Source organism: Passer domesticus, chromosome 14 (assembly GCF_036417665.1).
Source record: "Passer domesticus isolate bPasDom1 chromosome 14, bPasDom1.hap1, whole genome shotgun sequence".
In the NCBI taxonomy this organism is placed as follows: Eukaryota; Metazoa; Chordata; class Aves; order Passeriformes; family Passeridae; genus Passer; species Passer domesticus.
The window spans coordinates 11,542,933-11,568,166 of record NC_087487.1 but is presented as its reverse complement, the minus strand read 5'-3'; the positions used below and the strand labels follow the sequence as shown (position 1 = coordinate 11,568,166).

Sequence of the window (25,234 nt, the reverse complement as noted above, 5' to 3'; positions counted from 1 at the left end):
GTATTAACCAATTTAATTCTGTAAGTTTGCACAATATCTTCGCTAAATAATAATCTAATTACTACTTACAGTGGGATTATCCAGTGATGGGTATCAAAATTCTAGGAATGTCAAAATGATGTTTATAAAGTTTTTTTACATTTCTTAAATCTTGATTTACTGTAACTGATTTCTATCAAAGCCCAATTTTATGTGATAAACTTTATCTCTGTGATATCAAAGCAAGAACTCGTGCCCTATTAGAGAATCCTCTATCATCTTACATCTTTCTAACCCTATAGGCAAATAAATATGCTATTAATGAAGGCATTTTTAAGTTTGAAATAGAATTGTACCCTGTACATTTCTTTTCTCTTCATTTAATCCAAATGAAAACCCTGAAAGGCCTATTCACCCCTCACAAAGGTTAACAAAAGGATGGAAAAAAATCTGCTGTATCAAAATAATTATATAAAACATTAGTCTCAGAAGAAAAGGCTGGGATCACAAAACCCATTCAGCTTTCAGATGTAATCTTTTTAATATGAGGCTAGATTAAACAATGTGAAGTGAAAGGGGTTAAGTATAAATCCATATAGATGCCCAAAGTATTTACAGTGTGCATTAAATAAATCATTTCATGTGAAAGGACAGTTATTGTTACTGGAAAGGTTTCCTAATTCACTTTCAGATAAAAATAAAGAGGGCTGCATCAGGAAGCTTTGTACAGTTTTTCCCTCCTGACAGCTTTCAAGTGGCAGCATATTATTTGGTCGCTGCTACATACAGAGTGTCTTAATTAAAGGTTGTCTAAAAATACAGAACATTTTCACAACCACATCTGCCATTAACTCTTCTGACACGCTGGTGGCACGAAGCACCAGAACATTCTCCTCTGCCAGGGCTCTGCCCCACTCCACAGCCAGGGGCTCTCCCTGCCCCAGCCCAGGCTCTGTCCCAGCAGAGAGGGGACACTCCCTGCAGGACCTGAGACCCGGGGCACTGAGCCTGCCTGCCAGCTCTGGGACATGGCCTGGAAAGGAGCAGCCTGGCACTGCCAGGGTTTGGCACTGCAGGGGTTTGGCACTGCCCCTGCTCACCACCCAGGGCTGGGTCCCAAAGCCAGCCTGGCTCGGGTTTCCCTGCCGGGCTGTACCCTGCCCACGGCAGGGACAGTGACCCTGAGCTGCTCCCAGCCAGCCCTGCCACCAGCCCAGCCCTGAGCCTCGCTGAAGGAGAGGAGCTGTGCCACATCCCAGCCGGGCTGGCTCGGGGGTGGGATGCGCAGGGAGACTTCTCCATCTTGTACTGAGCATAAAATCATTGCCAAAGAGCCCAAAGCAGAGGCAGTCCAGGAGTTCTGAGAAGGGGCTGGGGATTATAAATCATTATAACATTATAAATAACAGCCAGGTTATTTATCCCAAAAAATACATAATGAAAAATAAAATCACCAAGGTTAGACCATAAGAGAAAAATCAAACCACTGCCCTGTTATGCAAAGGATTCATTCCACAGGCACCACTTCAGAAATCTGCTTTTTGCTCAGTTGTGCCACACGTTTGCATGGCAAAGGCTTGGATCCTCAGGTGTCTAATAATCAACTGAGCAAACGCTGCAGTGTGTTCCCTAAAGGAAGCACTGATTTGTTTTCCCTCTGCTGGACTGCTTCTCCTTATGAAATCTGGAGGACTGCAATACCCTTCAGCCCTTCATCTCACAGTCAAATTTGATTCAAATCAATGTTTCTCCACCAAGTCATATCACAGAGGAGAAGCCCCAGCACTGACCAGGGAAGTGGGAGCATATACTTAATTTCCTCAAGAAGTTTGGCTAAAGCAGGACTAGTTTAACTCGTTTAACATCAGGTACATTTAAACACCAGGGAAATACACACTGCCTACAGAATTCCTCTCTCATTCTGACTACTTAGTCAAGCACTGTGGGTTGGTACACATGAGCCATATTTGCAATTATCAGCAGTAAATACAGTTCATGGTTTAAGAAAAAGACCAACTCCCCTGTGAAATTAGGGAGTACACTTCCAAGTGCCTTGTCTGTCCCCCATTGCAATGCTGAGACAATGAACTAAAGATTTTTATAACTCAGAAGACATTTTACTCCCTTCAGACTCAACTTTGTCTGATGCCCAAGCACAGTGACTTTTTATACAAGTACTGTGCTGCTCTCTAGCAAATGCTACACCCCTAAGACACATCCACTGGAAGAGGAATTAATTTATTAAACACCATGCAGGCAGTTTGTTGTCATTTAGAGTCTTCTGTTTTTTTGGTTTGTTTTGCTTTTCTTTTTTTTTTCCTTAAAACCTAGCATGCTTAAGCCACTTGCATTGATTTTTTCAAAGGTTAAAATACCTCTAGTGGATGTGCCCTAATGGAGCATTCGAGCTCAAAGAACAAGCTGTGTGACTCACCAGCTGTTAAGCAACCTTTAATGCACATGATTCTGAGAACTGCAAGGAATATAGCACTACAAAGTAGCCCAGGCTCCCTGGGAAGAACCTGATAATAAAAACTACATTCTCACATTATTCCACTAGACAGATACGTTGATTGGTGGGATATCAGGCATCTTTGGGGAAAAGGTGTTCCCATGCAAGTGGAACATCAAACTGATTCCTTTATCATTCTGAAGGGGTTTTGAGGTAATTTATTCTAGTGTGAAAACTCACTGGAAAATTATTGTAAAGCTTACTTATGTTGCAGACCTTCAGAGGCAGCACTTGGCTCCTCTCTGTCCTTGTACAGCACCTGAAACAAGACTGACCCAGCCTCCAGAAGGATTTTTCTAGTAGGTGTGCTAAAACTGACCTCTCATGCCCTTACCATTCATTCTATTCACTCACCATCTCCTCCTGGGAAACAACACCAAGTAGGAAAACAGAAATCAGCTTTGATTTTTATTGACAATGATTCAGAGCTCCAAGATGTTGAACAATTCTGAACAGCCCGACTGGCACAGAGTTAGCAATCCTGTGTGGAGTTACAACAGATAAGATGAAATTCATACAAAGGGCATGTAAAATACACAGTGGCATGATTTCCCATGTTTTGTGCTTAAAGGGTAGCATGGCAGAGGAGAATTTTCAATGGGGAGGAGGAGACTGGAATCAAAGCCTCAAACTGGGGAGTTCCAGTTTGCTATGCCTATACTGCAAATGCCTCCTGAAGATGTTGAAGGAAAAAACTGCTCCAATAAATTTGTTGTTTGACCCACCCTTGTTTGGAAAGGGATGCTTAGTGAAGGAAGGTTCCCTCCTGTCCTTCAGCCCTTCCAAAGGAATGTTCCTGTTATGGTTTCAGGGGGCTGGCACCCTGCTCCCCGTGCTCTGCACACTGGCAGAACAGCAGAAGCAGTGCATGTTCCATCTGAGTTCATTATTTTAAAAAGCAGGGAAGGGAGGGAGAAATGCCTATACCTCTGCATCTCCTTGCTCTGTTATTAATGCTTTTCAGCTGTTTTAAATTAAGATAAATGTCTGAAATACAATGGCATTATGTTTGAACTCCATTCAGTTCAATATAAGTAGATTTTAAACAGGAAACTGATGGTCCTTTTGAATGTGAAACTCTATATTAGAACCAAATGTAGCTCTTTAATCTCATTTGGTACATATACTAAAATCATTATTACTTTATGAAACCTTTTTAAAGATTTATACATTCCATTGACTTGGACTTATATGGCAACAGCTTTTTCTTTTAGGTTTAAAATTAAAACAGGAAAAAAATGTTCAACATTCTCAGAACTGTTTTATTTCTTTCTTGGCACAGAAAGCTGTTAAATGAAGTCATTTTCTCCATTGTGCAGCAAAGCTACAGCTACTTGTATGTCAGTCAAAATATACTTTACCCAGAAAGCTCATAGCTGCTTTGTAACAGTAAAACTGAGGTTAGTCTCATTGTTCCAGTCACACAGTAACCAGATATAACCTCTGAAAGGGAAAAATAAATTGCATACAATTGCTATTAACCAGGTTCTCTTACTCATGCTGGAAGTCTGGCAATCACAGTGGCACCAAGAGTGGAATAACAGCCTGAGCAGAGGGTCCAAATCCAGCCAGCAGGAGAAAGTATTTCATCCTATCTGAGAGAAGGAAGACTACTGCAAGAATTTTAATACATTCAGTGCCTGAAGTAGGTATTTATAAAGGCTAAAATTATTACATGAGAAACAACATGAATAAAGGCATTATCCATCTGACTACTCAGAACCAGGCCCTGGTTTTCTAAGAAAACCATAATGTCATAAATAAGCTAAATAAATGTTCCTAGAGGTATAGAGTGACTCAAACAAAGAACACATCATAATAAAATCCAATGAAGAGAGAAAGCTCACAGGCACATTGTTTGATTACTTGTTTCTGAGTCAGTTAACTGATTGTCTGTGTTACTCTTACTGGAGGCTGCACAGACCTCAAGCAAGATGCCTGTCATGCTGGGCAGCCCTTGCACAAAAAGCAGCCCTGCCCCAAGGGATGGGTGGCAGAAAGCCTTGGGACCAAGCAGGAGCACTGCTCCCTCTGCTTGGCCAGGCCAGGAAGGCAGACATGGTGGCATTAAGTGACCCTCCTAAAATTACAGACCACAGCTGCAGCAGATCTGGGGCCTGAAATCAGCTCTGCCACAGCCCAGTTAATGCCTGCCCAGACACCACACTGTCTCTGGCTTTTCACTTCTACTTTCCTCGTGTGATTATGTACAGCTTCAATTGTGCCAGGGCCAAGTGGACTCCCAGGTCAGTCAGCTTATCTGGGAGGAACAGGAAAAATGGCAAAAGCTGAACCATATGGAGAGCTCCTCCGCCAGCAACCAGGCCTGGCACAGAGAAAGTATAACGGGGTCAGCCTCTTTCCTGGCACCATTCACTGTTAATTGAGGGGTTTTGAAAGAAAGGTGGTTTCTAGAGAGCCAGTGTGGGCAGCAAGGGTGGAAAACTCCCAGTGGGGAAACCCGAGCAAGGAGGTTTGCACAGATGCCAGTGCTGCCAACGGGAGGAGGGACAGGCATTCTCCAGAGAGGGAAAGGGAAAGTCACATTTATCACAAAGAAAATGAAAACACAACTGAATCAATTGAAATCTCTTATTTGGATGATTTCCTTTCACTCCAAAGAGAGCAGAAAACGAGGTTTAAACATCAGCTTATCTATAGATTAACAGGTGAGCCTACTTTGTTCTTACAGAATCCATTTTCATCCAGCATGGCTGAAAACTTCACTGATGCCATGTAGGGTCTCAAGAACAGGCAGAACAGCTCCACTGGAACAAGGTACTCCTCAGCAGACAGCTGGAAGGAGCTGTCTTCCCACAGCTCAGTTATTGTCACCAATGATCACTGTATGTTCTGGCAAAAAAAGACAATTTGGAAGCCAACACCACCCTGAACTGAGACAACACATAGCTGAGATCTGCTCTAACAATGTCTGCAGTTGTTTCTTGTGACATGGAGATGAGGAAAGCAAGAGAAAGGAGTCACCAGGAGTCCTCCCCAGCTCTCAGCTAACCAAGAGAAAAGACTGGCACCTCCAAGCAGGTGGGTCCATGGCCACAATTCCCCTTTTCCTCTGCAGGTTTGAACAAGAGCAGCCATGTGACAAAAACACACTTGGGTAAGCTTTCCTAGGAGAAACTGTAGGGAGAAATTTCTCTTGCAGTCTTTGCTTTTTTGGCGGGGAAGGCCACAAACATTGTGTTAAACATCTTTTAATACAATGGCATATGGAACCATTTGACCAAAGCTCCACAACAGAAGGTTGTGAAGCTATTCAGTTACTCCTGTCAGTAATGAGCATGAACACCATGGGAAGTACCTCTGTGCAATTCCAGAGCAGCCCCTATCTCTGAGGAGCCCAGCAAGCCCTGGTGCAGCTGGGGGTGATCACAGCAGCTCACACCCCCATCAGATCCTGACTGAGAGCAGAAACCACAGACAAACCTGGCACCAGGGCCATGCTCAGGGAGGTTAAAATGCTGTACCAATATTTACAGGTTCTCTATTTGTTTCAAATTGTCTTTTCCACATAAAGGAGACATGTCCCTCCTCACACAAATATTAAAATTGGGGAAAACCAATGAAAATTAATGGTTTGCTTTTTTAGCAGTGATATTTCCTTATTCTACAAAACATGGATTACGCTTTCCAATGATCAAATTTAAGTGGACCCATCTATAACAGGGAAATTAGCCTCTCTAACCCTTTGCCACTTCACAACTGAACCCACTTAAAGACAGCTCTTGATTAAACACCACTTATCCATCATCTTTACTTTTAATGACTTTCAGTCTTTGAGAGAATAAAGAATAACATGCTGGGCTCGGTGATCCCACATGGGATATCCAATCCCTCAACTCTGGGCCCCTTTTGGAGCCAGAGGTTTCTTGGAGGAGACACAGAGGGAAGAAGGAGCTGGGTAGAGGAAGCTTTTAACACTCATTTGAAAATCAGCAGAGATTTTAACAGCTGGCTCCAGGGAATGCAGCCAGCATTGATAAAAACTGAGATAGAACCTGCCACTTCAGCTTGCTGTACCTGCAGGAAACACCTGCAGGTAGCTTTTCAGAATTACAACTTGCATAAAGTTTCCTAAAAACCATCACTATTAGGATGCAATATGAGGCTCTGCACACACACACAGACCTGCCAGGCTGCTGAGCTCAGCCTGGGGTCACCTAAGCCCCTGCTTAGGTCTAGAAAATTGAACCTCAGGGAGCTGTGCTGGTGACCTAAAGAAAAGCTAAATCTGTTTTTATGGTATTGCACAACATTGTGGCCACTGGATGGAGAGCATTGGGCCAATGCAAATGCACTTTGCCTTTGCAAACTTCTTTTAAAAATTTTTATTGGGGTGACTGTACTGGAAGACTTTACACCAGATCAGCTGCTAACCTTGGCTGGCTCACTGTCAGCTGTCCTCCCACAGCAGGCATAAAACTGATCTGAAAACATAAAGCTGCATAAACTTTGCATCATTCATCCGGGCTAATTTGACAGAAGTGTGATTGCACTGCCTCTTGATTCAGATCACATTTATCTCACCAGGTGATAACCTGTACCATGAACAGCCCCTCATTAATGATCAGAACACCTGTGAAAATGCACCTTGGCCATGCTCCAGCAGGGCATCACATCTCTTCTCTTGAAATTCTAAGGAATTTCCTGGAGTCTAATCAAATTTTATGCTAAACTAAAAAAAAGGCAAATTAAATTTACAACATGGAAAGTTCCTAGTCTTGTGCCATCTAAAGCACCAACTGATCTGATAGAGGATTTCCTATTCATTTCCAATAATGAAGCAGCTTTCAGAAGGCTGGTGGTCCTCAGTGCAGTCACCACAATGATGTGAATTCTCCAAGGAAGGCTTTTTACCCAACACTTGGCTTTTCCAGACTTTCTTCCCTTTCCCCCTTTTCCTCTGTCTGTTACATTTGTACTTCTAAACAAGCCTTCCCTTCTCCCATTTGCATGCAGAAGAGTGGCCCCAGACTAGTTTGTACCAGTAGATTTTCCCTCAAAATTAAACTATTTGAATTTAGGATGTTTAGCAACAGCTGTTTAGATAGGTACCAGCAAATGATTGCAAATGCTCATTTCTCTGAAGTAAACACATCTCACTGTAACTGTGTAACTGGAAGGTCTGGATTCAAAAGTTTTATTCCCCCCAGTTCTCTTCCCTGACTTTCACTTCTCACTTCGTGCCTGCAAGTGCTCAACACACGCAGGTAGCTGCTTGTCAGGTCTGGCAAAGTTTTGCTATAACTTTGTGAGTCGGGAAGAAAGGAGAGAAAGGCCATGGCATCTTCAAGGTTTTCACCAGAAAAACAGAAAAGATAATCCAGAAGGACGACCCACACAGATAAATGGGTTGGAAACAGTGGTTTCCAGTACCAACACCATGGTTTTCCAAGCTGATATAAGAATAGAAAGAGCAAAGCAACATGAAAAAAATATGACTGATGATTTCAAGTCCAGGTGTCTACCTAAAGATAGTATAGACGAAATTAATTAATAATCAAGCTTTTAATAAGTACATCAGTGAACGTATTAACCTGGCAGTGTCTGATGCAAAGAGGAGCCATTGCGAGAGAGGTTGGCTTCTGCTCCAGAGCCAAAAAATCCAGTAACACATTGAAATTAAAATCTGCAACCCCCAGCAAACCCAAAGCCAGACTCCAACTGCCTGAAAGATTGGAGCAAGAGGAGGGTGGGGGAAAAAGATTAATTTTAAAAAATGTAAATAGTGTATATCACATTGAAGAGAGACAGAAGAGAAACTGGAGGAGTTTCTTCAAAGGGCACAAATCCCCTTTTCTCTTCCAGCTCATGATATTATACACAGATAACCTGAATAGCCCTCAGAGCAGGAAAAGCATGTTTCTGACAGAGGCAACACGTGCTGCCTGCATTCTCAGCCACACACAACATACCTGCTCCATGTGTCCTCATGTGTGTGAGCACACAGCCAACAATACAATTCCTTGCTGTCCAGGCAGCAAATGTACGTGGCAGGAAAACCCTGGATCCACTGAGATCAGAGAGAAAGCATGTCTTGGCTCAGGTAGTTTGGGGTGACTTTTGATATTCCAAGAATTTCAATGCAGCAGGGCAAACCCTCACTGCCTCTCTGCACAGCCCATCTGCTGCAGCTCATCTGCACACAACCCTGGGCTGAGAGGGGAAAGGCAAGACAGAGGTTGGATAAAACACCATGCAGGAGCTGAGCAAGTGTTACCTATGAAAACACACACAAATAAAAACTGCATTATCTGATAGAAATGGTGACCCAACATAACAGTAGGCCTAAGAGTCTGTATATAGAGTCCACTGGTAAATATTACTGAAAATGACACCACTCAAGTCACACAACTTTTCAACAACTCAGCATGCAAGACATGATTATTTTGCACAAGGTGCTGTGCATTTTCCCAGAGGTACAGAAGAACATCCCTGGGTGCTGTTGGTATTCAGCACAGGCTGTTGACACCAGGAAAGCAATCCTGGAGTGATGGGTATGACTCCTAATACAAAGCCATGTAACCATTCAGCACCTGGAATTCAGTTTTATGTGATCCAATCCAAGCTCTAACAAGAAGAAATAGTAACACATTAAGCAAAGTTCTGAGAACACAACAAATCAAAATGCTGTTTCACTGCAGCCTCCATCAGCCCAGCTGTGGCACATTTCTTACTGGATCTGTTTCTCTGCCCCAGCACAAAGAAATTATTGCTGAATACAAGGATAAACCATGGTGCTAATTCCACAGCATCTAACATAACAAGATGCTTCACATTTCTATTGAGCTCTCCAATCCAGAATTTTAAACACGTTTTTAATGGCAGTTAACTTATCTTCACAGGAACCTAATACATCAAGCCAAGACTGTCTAAGAGCTAAATCAAACTCCCCAAGGATCCTTTTTAGTCTCAGTTGCCCCATCAGTGCATTAAAATGGTTTGAGCTGCTCCAGGAATGGCTGAAGTGGACATTGGAGTGCTGAAGAAACACCACACATCTTAGTATTTCTATCTGCTTTACACTATTGAAACAAAAGAAGCTCTTTTTATGTAAGAGCTGTTGCATGCTTCATTAAAAATCCTATTTAGGCTGTGGTGCTAAGCTGGTCAGATTCAGCTCTCATTTACTGCAGCATCAGGATAAGGATAGCTCTTATCACGCTCATGAATTTACTCTGCTTTCAGAGATTCTCCCCCCAAAGAATCTGGTCTGGTTTTCTCTCAAATACACTGACTCCAGATATTTGCAATTACAGCAATGTCACCAGTGTTAACTGTGATTTACACTTGCCTAACATAATCAAAATTAGAAGCGGTGCACTCACAAGGAGAGAAGAGAGATTTAACACTAAAATAGAAGAGGTCAACTCTTCTCTTGCAAATCACAAGTCTCACAAATCTCCATTTATTGGTGAAAACATAATCACCAGGCATTTGCAGGTGTTAACTAGAAGATTCACTGGTTTTCCTGATTTGCAATTATTTTACTGCCACTACATCCATTACTATTCTAGCCTCAGATGTCAAGTCTTTCTGAGCCTACTGCCTAGTTTTCTGCAAGAGATAATGAATTTTTATTTATTGCTTATGAAATTTTAGCAACTACACTGCAATTTCAATCACTAATGAAACTACCTTCCAAAACCAACACAGGGCTCTGGTGATTAGTAGGCTTTGATGTTTACAGAAAAATAGAGCAGAATTTGTAGAATTATACAGAAAAGAGTAAACTGATATTAGCTACATATTCCTGCACAGCAATAGAGCAATCATCTCTCAGATAATTCCCTCAGTTTCTGGAGTGCTTTCTGAACCACACAAAGACACCCAGTTCTCAAGAGGAGAGGTGATGGAGAGGCACAGGAGGGTATCTTTGGAAGAGGGTAACTTCTCTCTGAGTAAATTCCATAGCTGCAGGAAGCCCAGCATGTGTAGGAAAAGAGCTGCTCATCACCAGCAACACACAGGTTTCCTGCAAACCCACTGGGACATGAACCAACCCCTCTGGTCAGAGCAGAGAGAAGGTTTTGGGGAGTGAGTTTAACTCATGTCCCAGGAAATCAACAGAGCCAAGCCCTGATTTGTGAAGCCCTAATTTTAACAAAGTTTTTTTCACATGAATAGCAGTTAGTTGTTTTTTAATCGCTCCAAGTTAAAGGATACTCACAGATGCTGCTGTCAGGGAAGGACTAAATCAGCGTAGCTCCCTCGTCTGAAGAGATGGTTCTGCTATTTACCGTAATTAGCAGCTGCCTTGTGGAGGAACTGATAACAGCCAGCCAACACAAACCACCAGCAGCTGAGAATTGGCCTTGGCACTTTGGGCTGCAACTGGAACCTCTTACTTCTGGGAGAAAAAGAGAACAAGGGTGTTTTGGTGGAGTCTTTTTTTTTTCCTCTGGATACAGAAAAGTCACACCAAGCATCTTAAAACCAAGTTTTACCACCTTAGTCTTTAATGTATGCTAGTGTTAACTGATACTTTAAAAGACGGAAAACTTTCTAAAGGGCAATAATGCATGAAGAGAGATGTGTGCAAAGAAAGACTAAATACTAAAAATAAATGTAGCTTTAAAAGATCCTTTAAAAACAGCTGTTGACGTTAGAGATTCAATTAAAATGTAATTAGTTGTACATTCTCCTTTGAAATGAACAAGCATATTACAGCCTTCATCTACAATGAATTGTGTTTTACATTCATACCTTGCTTTTGCCTGTAAAAAAGGCAGGCTTTTACAGGAAGCATAAAGATAGGGTAGATCTACCTAAAATTTTTGCAGTCAAAGAAAACATAAAATGATTTTTTTTAACCTATGGGTACAAAGCCATCTTCATTGTGTTTGCAGTGTTCATAAGATACTTCACAAGTGTTCTTAAATGCATAAAATAGAGATAAATGGTTGAGGGATGGTGCTTGCCATAAATTAAGATTCTGAATTAGGTCACTAAAAACTAAATCAATCTGACTCCTTAATTGTCATTTACCTGAAAGAGAAATGCACCATAAGCTGCCCACCCTGCACAGATTTGTACAGGAAACAAGCAACCAGTGGCTTTCCCTGGGGCTATTGCTACATGGAAGCACCATTGACCTGGTTTTCTATGGAAACTACACGGATGTTTTCAATTCCAGTGTGGAACTGCAGCCTGGTCATAGCCATCAAACTCCACATTAGACATTCATGCAGCATTAGGCATCCCCTAGCTGCCAAGGGCCACACAATGAGACATTGTCTGACCCAAAAGTCATGTAATTAGGCTGATGGGAACAACACCAGCGGATGGTGCATTGAGCATATCCTAATTTTGGATAGGCCATTCTTTGGCTGCCTGACTACCAGTTAGCTGGGGAAGAAGTGAAGCCTGCTATTATCCACAGACAACTTTGCTGCTAAGCCAGAGCAATGATGAAAGGGCTGTTTGGCTTGAAAATCGTCACTGGGGAGAGGAAGGGCAGCCACAGAGCAGAGATGCTCTCAGAAACAAACAGGAGACCCCACTTTTAAGCACCACTTGTTCTTGCAGAGTGGGTGACCCTACCTTCTGGAAGCCATGTCCCCAGCTAGAGCTCCAGCATGAGGCTGCACCAGCTCAGTGATGGCCCAGCACTCATTATAACATCTAATTCCAAAGGCTTCCGAGGCAGCAGCCCGCAGGATGAGCACAGAGCTTGAGGCAGAGGGGAGAAGTGTGAAATTCCTCTCATTAGCAGCACTGCACATTTGTGCACAGACTCTCTCCTTAAAAGTCTGACCTCCTGCACAGCCAAGGAAGAGCTTTCCAAGAACCATGTGACTCCAAAGACTGAGGACATGTTCTGCCAGAGTGGGGTTTTAATTTAAATTAGTCATAGAAAATTTCATTTTTGTGGCCTGAAAACATCTTCAACTGTGTCATACGTGAAGCAGTTTCATAATTGCACGTGATGGATTCTTCTTTTTAAAGAAGTGACATAAGTAGAAAGAAATACAAATGTTTGTGAAACTTTAAACCTCCCTGTCTGCACTTGTGTAACAGTTACAAATAACTCAAAAAAATATCTTGTGACTTCAATTTCCAACAAGAAGTGTATCAAGACATTTAGGAATGTGACTGGTCTCTGGAAATTGATACAGGCAGCCACTGCATTCACCTCTTTTGTCAACTATGTACTCAAAATGAGCATATAGTTGACAATTATTCTCATATTATGAGAATTTAGGTACATGTTTCATACCACTTAATTAGAGCAAGGCTCAGACAAATTCAACTGTTTCCAGCTTTGTTTCTTTTTAATTATTTTTCCATTTTTAAACATGTAGTGTAAGACCTCCACAGCTGTAGCTGTATTTGTATGGAAACAGCAGCCCAGCCATGAGGAGTGAGACTGGACCTCGTTATCCGCATAAATTGTGAACAATTTCACAACATCAATTCCCTTCTGACATTTCCTGGTGTACAACATCACTCCTCCCACCCACCTTCCCCTGCAGGAACATCCAGCCCCTGCTGGCACTCTGGATCCCCCTGGATGTTCCTGGTTACACTAACATTTTCATCCCCATTTTAAAGGGCAGCACGTTTAAAGTGTTACTAATGTTACACCAGAGGAGGCAAGGAAATCCCAGGCTGAATTCTGTATCCACAGTAAAGCCTGCCAGGAGGATACATGTATCGCTGGGATCACCTATTTCTTCTAAGCCAAGCCCATCTCACCTCTAAGTGCCAGGAGGGGATGGGAGATTCTTACACTCACCAAAAAAGGGCGTTCGAATAACATTTAAAACCAGAAATCTGGGGGGGAAAAAAAACACCCACGGATTGCAAATACAATCCAGTGTTTGTTTGCTCTAGACCAATGCGATTCCCCATGCTGGATTGTGGACTGATTAATTAGGAAGCATCAGTAATAGTGCTTTGTACTTACATCAGGACTTCCACCTCAGGATACTTCAATAATGTCAATTCATTAATCTTCACAATACTGCCTGTAAGTAGGTGTCATTAGTTCATTCACAGATGGAAATCCTGAAGCACAGAAAAGGTGAAATTAATTAGCTGAGATGATACAATGAGTCAGTTAACAGAACTAAAGATCCTGAAAAACACTCCTTTTTCTGACTCTTAGAGGGAGGTGATTTACTTGCCCTTTGCAGTTAAATCATGGAAATAATTTCCAAATGTGTAACAGAAACTTTTGTGACTCTTACAAAACCTCTGTTTACAGGTCATGCTCTCATTGAAATTTTCTTTTGATTAAAATGGCTTCTACTGTTTTGTACACCCATCAAAATATAAAGAACATCAAAATGAAATAAAACTGCCACTAGATCTATAATGAACTGGAGCACTGGTACTGTTGTCTGAGGTCTAAATTAAAGCTCTTTTGTAGAGGGTAAAAGTGAATAAAACATAAAGACAAAGGACAAAATAAGAGATGACAGACTATTCACCCATTAATGGCCATCACATTTACAAAGCAATTGCCATTCATACTAATACAAAGTGGACCACACAATTCTACCAGGTATGAAAGGCAGAAGAGCCCTTGTACATAAGAGGGAAAAGCACTTTACTGTATTTTATCTCCATCACAAGTGGAAAACCAGTAATGAGGAACATCAAAAATCTCTTTCCATTCTCCATTGGAAACTAACAAAGCACTTCTCTTGGTGCAATCTTATCAAAGGTTATAAATTTCTCAAGACAGCTAATCAATCACATTTGTCATGACAAAGGCATAAGATGCACTTAATACAAAAGTATTTAACTTTTATTTATAACTGACTGATTTTCTTAAACAATAATAATCTTAACAGTGGAGAGTTGTTACAAAAGACAGGGCAAAAAAAATCCCTAACAAAAAGAACCATGAAACCCACATTAGGGAGAAATACTACCTGTGTGCCCTGGATAAGTGTATATATGCAAACAAACCTTACCTGCCAGTTTACTTTCTGAGGGGAACTAAATCCTACTATTTCACAGAGCCCTAAACTCAGAAAAATGCAACCCAGGGCAGATACTCACAGCTTCTGTAGCCACATCCCCACATGATATTCCTTAAGGACACAAATTCAGTTTCTCATGATAGATACTATTTCCCAAGACTGCACAAACCTTAAAAGATCAGGGTTCTGTGGTGCTCCCAGTATTGTGCATGTATGCATGTATATACCTGGGGCACAGTCAGAGCTGCATGTGCTCTATCTGCACAGATAGCATTAAAGAATAATCCACACACCAAGTGCCTGGATAGTTTTGATACAGCTTCATCACAGGAGAAGCACATTGTGATAGAATCTATCTCACTAATATTGAATATGCTTTTTGCTTTTTAATCAAAGTTAAAACTTAGATGAGATACAATTATTTCATATATCCAACTGTAAAAGCTTCATTAAAAACCTTACTATTAAGTAATAAAACTGCAATACGAGTTTTTTCGTAATTACAGCAAGTTTCTGTTAACACCAATGCACTAAAAAGGGAAAGACTTCCTAATTGATGATTCCTCTGGATGATTCTATGCAGTCAGTTGTGTACACAAGTACATATTGGATATATGATTACATTTACATATAACTCTATAGGTTCCTGAGTTTGAAGCAAGAGAGCACAGCAGTTAGGAGTGCCTGCCCACATCACTCACTGTTGGGCAGAGCACATATTCACCTGCAAACTCAGGCCCTTCGGCGCTTGCCAGGGAGACTGTCATAAACAGGTAAACCAGAAATGCAAATGGTTGTACAGACTGAAGCCTCCCTTGCCTAGCTTAGATTTAAAATATCTTTGTTCTCTAATTAAATCAGCTCTACTCAAGAGACAAGTCGAGTTACAGGAAACACAAATAAGCAGAGGCAGGGTGAAAAATTCCTTTTTGCTATTTCTAGATCAATTAAAAGCAAGACTCACCTGTGTGCTCTTCCAGCAGCAGAATCCACATTCACTTCAGTGACAGCAAGCATTATTTTAACTTCCAAAATGGCAAGACAAGGAGAATGGAGGAAAAAAGATGGGTGACTGTGTTGGCAGAGAGGAGTGAGAAATATAAAACAAAAAGCAATTTAAATACCTTACTGTGTTAGATTCTTATTGCTAAATTTAAAGTTTGCTTTTAACTCTCATTTCAATGGATTCACAGGAAAAAGATCTGAAGAGTAAATTTAGGTTTAATTGATCATTATAATTTATTTTATTAAAATAATATAGCGGAAAGACCTTCCTTCCAGTAAAGGGTTCTGGCTTTGATGTCTGATTGTTATGCAAATTCTGTGAAGTACAAGATACGGACAGAGGAATAATTAAACTTAGGACTTTGCCCATAACAATTCTTACATATGTAAATGTACCCTGGTTTGAGATAATGATGTGTACATGCACTGGGAACCACACAAATGTGTTGGGAAAGCCAGGAAACTCCCACAAACGTGCAGGTCCTCACCAGTGCCTCCAAAGAGGGGCTGGGCCAGCAGGGCCAGGCTGCTGGCACGTGCCAGGGGCACCCACACCCCCAGCAGCCCAGAGCACCGAGGAGCTCTGAGCTGGACACCCCCAGGAGCAGCTCCCAGCACCGACACACAAACACTGGACAAACAGAGCCAGCTTTGTTCTGGAAGGCAAACATTGACCATATACATCTATATATTTCAAAGCACTCAATTAGAAACTGAACTTTGCCCCTTTCTCAGGCTTTGAAATATTCTGGCCCCGAACACAGGCCTTTATTCTCCTTCGGTGTGGGCATCCCTCTTCCTCTCCTGCTCCTGCACACCATATGGCTCCCGACCCTGGGACAATTTCTGCACTGATTTATGGCCTCTGCAGTCTGAGGGACTGACCTACAGCATAAATCCGGGGCAGAGCACATGGGCAGCCTGCACGTTCCTCCCCACACCAGCCCTGCTCCCGTGAGCTCGTCTCTGCCAGCCGAGGATGGGGGATTTAAACCCCACTCTGGCAGCAGATCTGGCTCAGGGCACACCAGGGCAACCCAGCAAGCAATGAGACCTGGCAGGATGGACACCACATGTGCCAGCACACCCTGAAATACTCCCCAAGAGAGAGAAGGGGATGCAGCAGCCCTGCCAGCAGTGGAGGGTCCAGGCAGTGGAGGTGCCTTGGGTGGGTGAATGCTGCTGAGCTCCCTGGCTCTGCCAGTATCACATTTGGAAGGCTGGGCAAAAGGCAAAGCAAGAATAATCCGGACTGGTCCCTCTGCAGGCAAAATAATTCCCAAAGAGGAGTGAACACAGTTTTTAAGGCACTACAGCCCATCTTTCCATCTCAAGACAACAGGCACATGGAGCATGTAAAGGGGCTGGAACAGTGTGCAGAGGCTGAAAAGGCAGCCAGAGCCATGGACCAAGAGGGGATTGGCTTTGTTTCCATCACAGCCTGGTAAAGAAACAGCAAGTCCTGCAAGATGACCATGGACAACGAGGCCAGTTGGATTCACTGACAGGCTGGGCAGCCCAGGCCAAGGCATTCCTGAGCCAGGGGCTGTTCTCCAGAGGCTGCTCACAGCCATCCATAACACCACTGCCAACACCGGGGACACAGCAGGATTGTACATCACAGGGAAGAAAAGGAGACTTTAGTTTTCACATTTTGTGAAACCAAACAAAGTGATCAAATTCACTTTTTTATTTATAGTCATTTTCACAACTTTTCCCTGAAAACTGCACAGGGATATTTACACAGACATGAGAAATTGATTGACGCATCTTTGAGAGCATTTCCTAAACACCCATCATCAAGAAAACATACACATGGACTTAAACTTCCTGATCTCTAAAGTAACTGACCTTGCCAAGAGGTTTTCCAGTGTCTGTACTGCTTATGTATTTAAACACATCTTCTCTGCCACTCTCTGGAATCTTTTCCTCAGCCTTGGGGTGGGGGGTATCTGCCCCCCATCCAAACCTCCAAGATTCCTGAGATAGATGCAACACTCAGTGAGGGATTCTAGCCCTATAAATCGGATGATACCACAACCACAGTTCAATGAAAGAAGCAAAAATCAAATCAAATCAAACAAAGAGATCCCATCATCCCCTGCCGCATCCTCCCTCCTCCCCCTTCCCACCCAACCAGCAGCTCTGGAGTCCATAAAGGAGATCGGAGCAGAGCAGCTCTGCCCATACACTGCTAAGCACAAAGTAAAGCATGTGAAATCTGCTACGCACTCTGCCTTTCCTTTGTTGCTTTCACTCACCCACTGGAAAGGGCAATGGAAGCTCTAAGATAAACATTTAGGGATGTGCAGCACCTTCTGCAATCTGCTCTAACACACATCAGCCAACACTTCATCCCCATGGACTCCACGGAGCAGCACAAGCCCCTGCCCGCGGTGTCCCTGGGCTCGGCCGAGCGTCCCTCGCCCCAGCGCCACTGCAGGCACCAGCAACGCCAAACCAACCTGACAGGGCAATGAATGTTTGATTCAATAAGCTTGTCAGCACCAGTTACCCCAGCCACAACTGCCAAATCCACTGTCAAGGACTGGGGGGGGCTAGTGCAGCCCTTGCTCCAGGAGCGCCAAGTTTGGGATGGTCCTGAGGCCCCTGGGCACCCGGAGCCTCCATCAGCACAGGGCAACAGAGGAGCCTCCCCTGCTCCCTCCTTCAGCTCCCTTCCAGGTTCCTACTGCCTCTGCTCTGTCTGCCAATTCACACAAACCCAAGCACTTTTCATGACTAGAGATTATTTTAAAAAATAGCATTTTGCCCTGTAGAAAACCCCAGCAATATAACACATATTTTTTAAAACTCAGGTTTTTTTTTCATTAAAAACATGTTATAAGGTATGGATGGCAGGATTATTCTGGAAGCCTGCATGAGTTCCAGCAACATTAGCATGACACAGTTTAAACTCCCGACATGTTTCACTGATACAAGCAGGAACCAAAAATTCCAGAAAAAAACTCTCAGCACATGAAATCAAATCACCACAGAGAGTACCTTTTTTCTGTAATATTTTATTTTATTTATATAGAAATACTTAAAAAAACATGAAGTAGCACCATTACTTAAGTTTTACTTTTATTATGTAGAACTTTAAATGTCAGAAAAATAAAACTCTTGATACAATTTCAAATCTTGTCTCAGCAAATATAATATTAGTATTTGACCATGAGGTTAAAGGCCCTTTATCATAAAATAAAATATACTTTGTTTTTAAACTTTGCTCAGTAAAGTACATTTAAGCTCAAGTAACGTCACCTACATATACATAAACAAGTGGTAAACAAATGTATTAAAATAGAAATACTAAAACTATAGTGGTGCAACAGAATTTTTGTAATTTCCACTGAATTCTATTTATACAAATGTTAGAAAGCTTCAACAGTTCCTTTTGACATATGTTTATACATTTCCATTTTTGTAATAATATAGAATAAAATATGCTTTATATCACTGAATAGAAAATATGCTGGGTGAAGCAGATTTAAAAGATTTTTTTCTGAACCTATAAAATCTCCATCCCAACAGAATACTGTTCAAAGCATTACACATTTTATGGTTTGTAATTCCGTTCACAATTGTGTGATATTAAAATAATACAGTGTTCTTTGCCATAAGGCCATACTAAAATAAAAAAGATTTAACCCAGCTACAAAAAGTTCACTGAACTTAAATTAAAATACTTGTAAACATCTTTGCAATATGAAATATAATTTTTCAAGTCAAAAAAGAATAAAATACTTCAATCTGTATTAATGCAATTTATCTTTAAAACCTTTAAACGTTTTTAATATATATAAGAGATATGTTACAGTTTTGTTGGTTTTTTTTTTCTTTTTTCTTTTTAAAAGTCTGATAAAGCTGCAGTATCATGGTTTTTCACAGGAACTTCTTGCCCTTTCATGAACATTCAGAAAAGTATCCACCCATAGATTTAATTATTTTGTAATAAGCATCCTAGAACTACCAGCACGTTTTACTAACAGTCCACACACCATTGTCATCATCATAAGCATCTTCTACTTTCAAATTTTTTTTTCTATTTTTTTTTTCTGTTTGTTTGTTTGTTTATAAAAAAAGGGGAGTTTTGGAAGCTTCGTATTAAAGTACAGTGTAAAAACTAGCCTAGCACTAGAATGGAGTCGCCCGTTATTATTTATAGCATGCACCCGCTGTCACACCACCCCCCAGCCCTCCCTCGGCCGCAGCCCGCACCCCTCGGCGGGCGGCGGCCCCGGCCCCCCCGGTTCGTGCCCGCGGCGCTCAGGAGAAGATGCGGATGGCCTGGGTGACGGCGCTGTGGCACACGGGGCACTGCGGCTCCGTCTTCTCGCAGATGCGGTTGGCGCACTCCATGCAGAAGAGGTTGTGGCCGCAGGGCACCAGCGCCGCGATCACCTCGCTCTCGAAGCACACCGAGCAGTCGCGGCTGCCCTTCCGCCGCACGCCAGAGGAGGAGCAGGAGGAGCTGGACGAGGAGCTGGACGAGGAGGAGGACGAGGCGGACGAGTCGGAGGGCAGCCCGGGCAGGTGGGCGCCCAGCCCGTTGGCGTACAGCGGGTAGGAGGCGGCCAGCAGCCGCCCGCCGGGGTCGCTGCGCACCCGCCGCGCCAGCGGGTGCTCGGTGCCGGCCGCGCTGCCGTGCAGGGGCGGGGAGAGCCGCGCCGGGGGCGGGGCGGCGCCGCGCCGGGGGCCGCTCACCAGCAGCGCCAGGTTGGCATTGGCGGGCGCGGCGCCCGGGAAGGCGGCGGCGGCGGCGGGCGAGGGCGCGGGCGAGGGCGGCGCGGCGGGGCCGCGCTCGAACTGCGGCCAGAGGAGGGCGGCCCCGGGCGGCGGGGCGGGCGCCAGGTCGAAGCCGGGCGGCGAGTCGAAGGGCAGCTCGGAGCAGCAGTCCGGGGAGGAGAGGACGTCGCCGCCGCCCCCGCCGTACACGTAGCCGTTGGCGCTGTTGTTGTTGTTGTTGCCGTTGTGCGAGAAGCTCAGCGCCGGGCTCGGGGGGCTGTAGTCGGCCAGGCGGGCGCTGCCGCCCCCCCCGGTGCCGCCCCCGAAGTAGGAGTCGGTGGAGGCGCTGCCCAGCGAGCTGGAGCTGTCGTTGCGGTAGTTGCAGAAGGGCTTGCGGCCCGGGGTGGGTGTGATGCTGGGAGGCGTGGGCTTGCTCCAGAGGCTGCCCGTGCCGTTCAGCTCGAAGCCCACGTCCGTGCCGTTGGCGTGGAAGTCGTTCTCGTCCGTCAGCTCGATGATGCCGCCGGTGCGCATGGCGATGTGCGCCTCGATCTCCTCCCGGGCCCGGTCCACGTTCTCTGGCATGCCTGTCACCTCAAAGACCGGCTCCTTGTCCCGGCTCGGGGTCACGATGTAGGTGTGCGTCTGCTGCTGGATGCGCTTGATGGTCGCCCCCTTGGGCCCCACGACCAAGCCCACCACGCGATAAGGCACCCGCACCTGGATGGTGGTTTGGCCGGGCAGGTTCGGGGGGCCGGGAACGGTGCCGTTCAGGGCTGTGTTCTTGTTCCGCGAGGCTCGGATCATGGAGAAGTGCTCGGCCGCAGAGATGATCTCCCTGCGGGCCATGGCCACATCTTCCTTTCTGCCCGTCACAACAAAGAGCGGCTCCTCCCCGCGAACCGGGGTCTTGATGTAGGTGTTGGTCTTTGCCCGCAGAGCTTTGATTTTACAACCTGGGAACGAGATGCGGAGATGGAGGGCGAAGGGGAGGGGGAGGAAGGGGAGGTGGTGGGGGAGAACCGGTTACAACCCATTGTTTGGGTGCAGCTAGGGAGGGGAAAAAAAAAAATACACACCCACCCGAAACACATTGCCCCCAACCCCAGGTGATCGCTGGCATCTCGTCCGGGAGCCTCGGTCACGGTGTAAAGTAATGTCAGCCCACAGCCCTGGCACACGCCCAAAGGCATCGCAAGTGGCCACCGACACATCTGCCATGCAAACTGCCCCAAAACTACCAACGTGCAGTTCACAGGGTCGGTAACACAGGGGGGGAAAAAAATAAAAAACGAAGCGACAAAAAAAAAATTAAAAAAAAAAAGCGTGCAGGAAAACTGCACCGCCAGAAAAAAAAAATAAAATCAAATGCAAGCAGCCCTCACAAATCAACACACCCGCCAGTCCACATTCCTGCTCAGCACTTTCCTTTTGGAAAAATAAAATCAGTTCTTAAGGTGAGGAGCAGAGGCTGTACCGAATGAGCCATATTCCCCACTGCGGATGCTTTATTCCAACCCCATTGTTCCACTTCTCCACTCCATTTCTCTTCCTTAAAAATAATCCACGATTTCTAACTTTGGGGTGGTGGAGGGGGGAAAGCACCGAGGCTCCCATTTTCCTTCCCGTTTCCTCTTGCAAAATCTTAACTTTTGCAGCCGGAGGAAAGGACAGATTTTTATCATTTTCCTGATTTTTTCCCCCAACCCGGCAGCTGAGAGTGCATCTCGAAACTGATGCATAACACTCCTCGGAAACATCACGTCTGCCGCTGCACTTTCTTTGTCTGGGGGAAGCCGGCGCTGGCCACCACGGCACGGCTGCAGCGTTCCTGGGAATGGCCAGTGTCGCATCTGAGCCGCCCGCCCGGCAGCGCGGAGGGGACACCCGCGCCCCCACACCCCCTGGCATGCAGGCACCCACCTTGTCTCCCCACTATCTCAGCGACATGTTCCGAGCTGGGCACCGGGACGCACTCAGTCATGTTCACGCTCTTTTTCCGAGGCTCGTTGTCGTAAATGGAGCCCGTCTCGTCGTTGTCCAGCCCCAGCAGGGAGAGCTGATCCAGGGCGATCTGAAGGGCTCTTTGGTCATCCAGGGTCTCTCCCCCGCCACCACCACCACCACCGCCGCCGCCGCCGCTCCCGTTCCTCTCCATGTCTGCAAAAAGCGAGCTGGGCATAGTCCCTGTGTGTGGTGCACCCTCCGCCTGCGCTCGGCTCAGTAGTAAGAGATCAGACACAAAGGAGAACCCAAGGCAGATGGCCAGCAGGAGAGAAGGAAAGGGAGGGTGGGCGACTGCTGGAGACCGGGGAATTGTTGCCTTTTGCTTGTATATTTTGTATCTTTTTTGCTTTTTTTTTTCCTCCTCTCAGTGCAATCCGGTTTATAAGATGTTCTCAGGATCCCCCCCACGACTCCCCCCCCGAGGTTTTTTTCGGTTGGCTTGTTGTTTTTTTTTTTTTTTCCTTTTTTTTTTTGTCGGCTGGGGGTGGGGTGGGGGGGGTGGGAAGAGGATAAGCGAGAGGAGCTCCGATGGCTTCCCCCCCTCGAGTTCCTCGCCGGCCACAATGCCAAGCGGCGGCAGCGTTTCTTTAAGGAGCCCCTCCCAGGCTCCACTCCACTCACTCAGCGTTTTTTTTTTCCTCCTCTCCCCTCCTCTGTCTGAGGCTCTGCTGCAGCCAGACGGCTCTGGAGAGGCGGGCGGGCGCGGGGCGGGGAGCGGGGGCCGCGCCGGGCGCCGCGGCGTAAGCGCCGCTCGCTGTCACCGCGCGCCGCCGCCGCGCGCCGCGATTGGCCGGGGCGGCGCGGAGGGGCCGGCGCTGCCCCCCCGGCCCGGCCCGGCCCGGCCCGGCCCCGCTCTTTGTTGTCGGCTGCCGAACAATGCCGGGCCCCGGCCCGCCGGCCGCCGCTCGCCCCCCCCCCCCCTCCCACCCCCCCCCCCCCCCGCCCCGCGCTCCCGAGCGCCCGCCGCCAGCCCCACCTGAGCGCCGGCGGAGGGGGCCGCGCTTGGGGTGCGCTTTTGCGGCGGCGGGGTAGGTTCGGGGTGTGGGGGGGTGCCCTTTGTGCGCCGTCGGGTTCGGGAGCGGCAGCGCCGCAGAGCCGCCCCCCCCCCCCCCCGGCACCGCCCCCGCACCGGCCCCGGCCCCGCCGCCGGCAGCGCCGCCGCCCCTTCACCGGCCCCGCGGGCGGCGGCCGCGGGCGCGCGGAACCCCCCGCCGGCTCCCGCGCGGCCCCGCCCGGCGCGCGCCCCGCGCCTGCGCGCCCCTCCCTCCCTCCCCCGGTGCGCGCAGTGCGCCCGCGCGGGGCCGCGGCCGGGGCGGGGCGGGCCCTCAGCCCGCGCCCTCAGCCCGCTCCGCCCGAGCCCTCAGCCCGCTCCGCCCGCTCCTCCCGAGCTCTCAGCCCGCGCCCTCAGCCCGCTTCGCCCGCTCCTCCCGCTCCGCCCGAGCCCTCAGCCCGCTCCGGCCCCGGGCCCGTGCTGCCAGGGTCAGAGCGCTGCGGGGTCAGAGCCCGCGGGAGCCGCGGCCCCGCCCCGCCCGGCTCGGGGTGACGGCCCGGAGCCGAGCGCAGCCGTGTCCCGGTGCCGGCCTGCGGCCCCCCGAGCGCCCTGACAGCTCGGTCCCCGCTCCCCGCCCATAAAGAGCCCCAAGGGTGGGAGCGCCTCCCGCACAGCTGCTCCAGCCTGGCATCACCAGCACCTCACACCGCCTTGCTAAACCGCCGGAAAATAAAGCACCTCTGCCCCTTCTTGGACCTTGTATGACCAAATGACTTTCCTTCACCTCTACCACCACAGGAACCTTCAACCAGCAAAAGTGTTTTTTTCGTCAAGTACTCTGTCACAAAGACCTCCCTTGAGGGGAGGATTAGACATGAACGCTCCCTCACCGTTGTCATAAAAACCATCACATTTGATTTCTCTGTCTCTTTTCCGTCTGTAAGCATCCATACTCAGTCCTTGCCAGCTGTCAGGTACAAACCCCTGATTTTTTCAGAGTAATCATATAACAAGCAATTGTTTTCCAATGTCAGGTGTGACAGGGACAGACGTTTACAAGTGCACCCAGGTCTGTTTAGCCAGCTGCCTGTACAAACAAGTGTAACAAGTCACAGGTAATTGTTTACATACAGTGTTTATTGCAAATTACTGTCACTTCGCCAGGATGTTTGAATGTTGTATAACAAAGCTCCAGTGGGTTGTTTTCCAGCAAGGGAACACACTGGTGATGTGTTTTCCTAAGTGCTGAGCTTGTCCCATCAACTAAGGAAACTGAAGTTTCATATTTAAAAGATTACTTATTCTACAGATTTACTTGCATAGGCAGCAGTGCTGGTTTCCATAGGGCAAACAAGAGGTCACTTGTAAGTCCTCAGGCATCCATAAAACTTGTAACAACAAAATAATACTCTTTATTACATCAAATAATAATTTTTAAAAGCCTGATTCCTCGAAATCTTTTTAATTCAAGGAGTCTAAAATCTGTGAGACAGAACATCACTGTACCCACTTACCAGACAGGGGCAAGACAGGACAGAGATGAGATGAGGGAAAGTCATAAGTCATGAAATGCAAAGATATGAGAGTGGTTGGGTTGTGCTTGGATTTTACTTGTTCTTTCTTTTGTTTCTTCACCTGACTTGTCAGTTTTTTTCTCCCTTCCCCTTCCTACCCCATCTGCTTAAGCAGATCACTGTACTGTACTGAACAAGGAGAAAAAGGGAAACAAGTTATCTTCAGGTTTATGTTCCTCTATAGAAAAATTTCACAAAGCAAGATTCCAGGCAGAGCTGGCTTTATTTTTAATGCTGTGCTAGAAGCTCCAATTAAAAATGCTTAAAATGCACTTCAGAATGAGCACAGCACTTCCAGGGAGCAGGGGGAGAAGAAGATGCATTTCTGGGAGACTGAGCCTGCACTGGTGTTCCAAGAGCCCCATGAATCCTGTGGAATGCTCCAACATCTCAAGCACTATTACTTTTTTACTATTTTGGAAGACATTGAAGAGCAAACAAGAGGGAACAATAACAATTAAAAAGTTATAGTGGTGTACCTTAA

The 25,234-nt window shown here is 46.1% G+C and overlaps 2 protein-coding genes across 3 annotated transcripts in view; both read right to left on the bottom strand.

Moving 5' to 3' along the window:
* The window catches only part of LOC135280566 (uncharacterized), a 62,122-nt gene extending 43,807 nt beyond the window's left edge, over positions 1-18,315 (bottom strand). The window contains exons 1-5 of the mRNA XM_064388601.1: positions 15,407-18,315; positions 13,419-13,519; positions 10,680-10,859; positions 5,524-5,629; positions 5,171-5,344 (exon numbers count right to left, since the gene is read on the bottom strand). Coding sequence (XP_064244671.1) covers positions 5,171-5,196 — 26 coding nt within the window. The 5' untranslated portion in view covers positions 5,197-5,344; positions 5,524-5,629; positions 10,680-10,859; positions 13,419-13,519; positions 15,407-18,315. The remainder of the gene's footprint in view (positions 1-5,170; positions 5,345-5,523; positions 5,630-10,679; positions 10,860-13,418; positions 13,520-15,406) is intronic.
* Positions 18,316-19,270: 955 nt separating this feature from the next.
* Positions 19,271-23,381, bottom strand: MEX3B (mex-3 RNA binding family member B). Of its 2 annotated transcripts, XM_064388600.1 has the most exons (3): positions 23,162-23,381; positions 22,102-22,338; positions 19,271-21,134 (listed from the first exon to the last, which is right to left on the bottom strand). In XM_064388600.1, exons 2-3 carry the CDS (start codon positions 22,334-22,336, stop codon positions 19,720-19,722), a joined length of 1,650 nt encoding a protein of 549 aa, XP_064244670.1. In that variant the 5' UTR covers positions 22,337-22,338; positions 23,162-23,381; the 3' UTR covers positions 19,271-19,719. The 2 variants fall into 2 exon arrangements, with proteins under 2 accessions (XP_064244670.1, XP_064244669.1); XM_064388599.1 differs by lacking the exon at positions 23,162-23,381 and having other exon boundaries at positions 22,102-22,989.
* Positions 23,382-25,234: the final 1,853 nt, after the last annotated feature.